At 52.6% G+C, this 2,315-nt stretch overlaps 1 protein-coding gene across 1 annotated transcript in view; it reads right to left on the bottom strand.

Moving 5' to 3' along the window:
• Positions 1 to 396: 396 nt before the first annotated feature.
• Positions 397 to 2,315, bottom strand: part of H257_07776 (hypothetical protein) — a gene marked incomplete at both ends in the record, with an annotated part of 2,856 nt that continues 937 nt past the window's right edge. Inside the window, 2 exons of the mRNA XM_009833405.1 lie at positions 397 to 525; positions 1,026 to 2,295. Of these exons, the coding sequence (XP_009831707.1) occupies positions 397 to 525; positions 1,026 to 2,295 (1,399 nt within the window). The remainder of the gene's footprint in view (positions 526 to 1,025; positions 2,296 to 2,315) is intronic.

Genomic DNA, 2,315 nt, shown 5'->3' with positions numbered 1-2,315 from the left:
CTATTTGCCGACTCAGTTATGCGTTTTCAGAATCCAATACAATTTTCAAGATATTCTTGAACCGCTCCCTATACTATATCCAAGTCTAAACTTTGGCACAGTCATTGTGGACCAGAGTAGTATATCGCAACACGGCGTGATGAATCTACGCAGCGATTTCGTGATTTCACGGCATCTCATTGGACAAAATTGGACAATTTTGAATTCGCAAGGTGACCTGCCTTGCGAATTCCAAAAAGAGACAGACACATGAAAAATAAAAATCAGCAATACAAACTTGAAGATATATTTAATTGAAACTATACAATTTCAGAAGTATTTATGGATTTCGCAAGGTGGTTCACCGTGCGCTCCATACAAAATTGCCTATTTCACCTTGCTATTTCTGGTTAATGGTCAGCTCTGGGGCACCATATCTTGTTCGTACTTGACGGCGGAGCGGGCGTTTTGGTTCAACTCGTTCTCGCGAACGACTTCGATGTAGTCTTCCTTGGTGAAGTAGTCCCACAGATGATACCCGGTCGCCTAACCCGCGAAATCGCTTTTCCGTCGTTCGAAGTGGGCAACGTCACGCAGGACTTCGCCAAGAAACGTGTAGTTATGAGTCTGCGGCGCAGGCTCATAACCTATTGAAGGGCGAAAGGGAGGAAGCACTTGGTAGAGGAGAAACCCAGAAACCCAGAAACCCAGGAGGAGAGCACACGGGCTGCGGGCGAGGAGCACACAGAATAGAGCAAAAACAGAAGTCATTAGTGCTTAAGTGAGAGGCAGAAGCCAGACCACTTGTGACATCGTCGGCTCTGATTGGCTCACTCCTCGTGGGGGGAAAACCTGCTAACAGCAGGACAAAAGCCTCTTTTGGTGTTTTTCCCACGGACATTGGAAGCAATCCCAATCGTGCACTTCTGGAAAGTATCATTCCCGGACAGAACCACGACAAGCGCAACCATATTCATTGGTGCCCAACCATGTGTCAATCGCTCCATTCGATGCTGTGCAGTAGCCATGCGCAATGCATCTACTACCGTATAGCCGCCGTCCAGATCAAACAGCTCGAGGTCCAAGGCGTCCGGGATGTCGAAATTGAGAGGCTGCACCTTGTCCATGCAGGTCAAGTTCATCGCGTCCAGCGCGCCGCTGGCGCGAAGAAATTCAGCGACCACAAGCAAGCCGCAATGGGGATCAGTGTGGTTGTCCGACAGGGGGGTGTTCCCAATGACGCCATGTACTGCCACGGGGAACTCAACCAGTTTCTTGTTGTCGCCTTTCATGTTGTTAAAGTGTCGTCGGGCATGCTTTGACGGGGTCACGGGGTCCAAGTTGCCCGTGAGACCGAGCACAGACACCCCGATGGGATTGGCCGCGGTTTTGTTGAAGTACTTGTCCGAGGTATATGTCCAGAGGGGGACGTTCATATCGGCCCACGGCTCACACCCAGACGAGTTGGAGCCCGTGAAGAGGCAGTAGCTCCCGACTTTGTCCGGGTCGTTCAGGGCAATAGGCGACGCCAGGAACTGCTGCAGGATGTCCTCCATTGACGGCGTGGGCACTTGCCACACCTCGGAATGCACGATGGTGTCGTGTAGGAGGTTAGAGTGCAAGACCAGAGAAGTCTCTGCTGGATCATTTTTGGTTAGAATCGCGGTCATCACGTCCTTATCTTGGGCATTGCAGCGCTCTAGGCGGGCGGCAAACGTCGGGATGAACTTGCGACTGTCGTAGCGGCCGAGAAGCTTGAAAAAGAACAGGCGGAGAAACACGGATGGCTTGATCTCGAGCGCGTCGTAAAAGATAGCCGAGCATGCCGATGCGTTCGCATCCAGCGTGTCGTACAGGTTGAATAAGGTGACGGTGGCGTTTTCGCCTAGGAGTTTGCCGCACACGGCCGTATCCTTGTGGCAAAGGTCCAGGAAGTGCTGACTCACGTCCTTGACGTCGTCGTCCCAGTTGTTAAACATTTGGTTGTTTCCGGTCCCTTGAGGTTCGTAGTGGTCGGCACAGATGCTGTCGAGGATGTAGCCCTTGACTTGGGGCGGCGAGAAGTGCATCAGGCGTTCCACTACCAACGTGCCGTAGCTCATCCCGTACAGATACACGTCGTAGTCAGCCATTTCGGTCTCAATCAGCACGGCCAAATCCTTCGCTGCGTTCGTGATGGAGTACGCGGCCGCGGCATTGGTACCGAATTGGTGATGGATGTCCTTCAAACAGCTTGGGACTTCTTCCAATGCGATGTTGTTGCCGTTGCGGCTGCCTAAGCTCAGCGCTTGGGCCGCGGGGCAGTCCAATCGCCCGCTGCGCCCCGTGCCTCGATG

This window comes from Aphanomyces astaci (genome assembly GCF_000520075.1).
Source record: "Aphanomyces astaci strain APO3 unplaced genomic scaffold supercont1.16, whole genome shotgun sequence".
Lineage (NCBI taxonomy): Eukaryota > Oomycota > Saprolegniomycetes > Saprolegniales > Verrucalvaceae > Aphanomyces > Aphanomyces astaci.
Note: the sequence above shows the minus strand (reverse complement) of the source record. Positions and strands in the feature narration are given on the sequence as shown.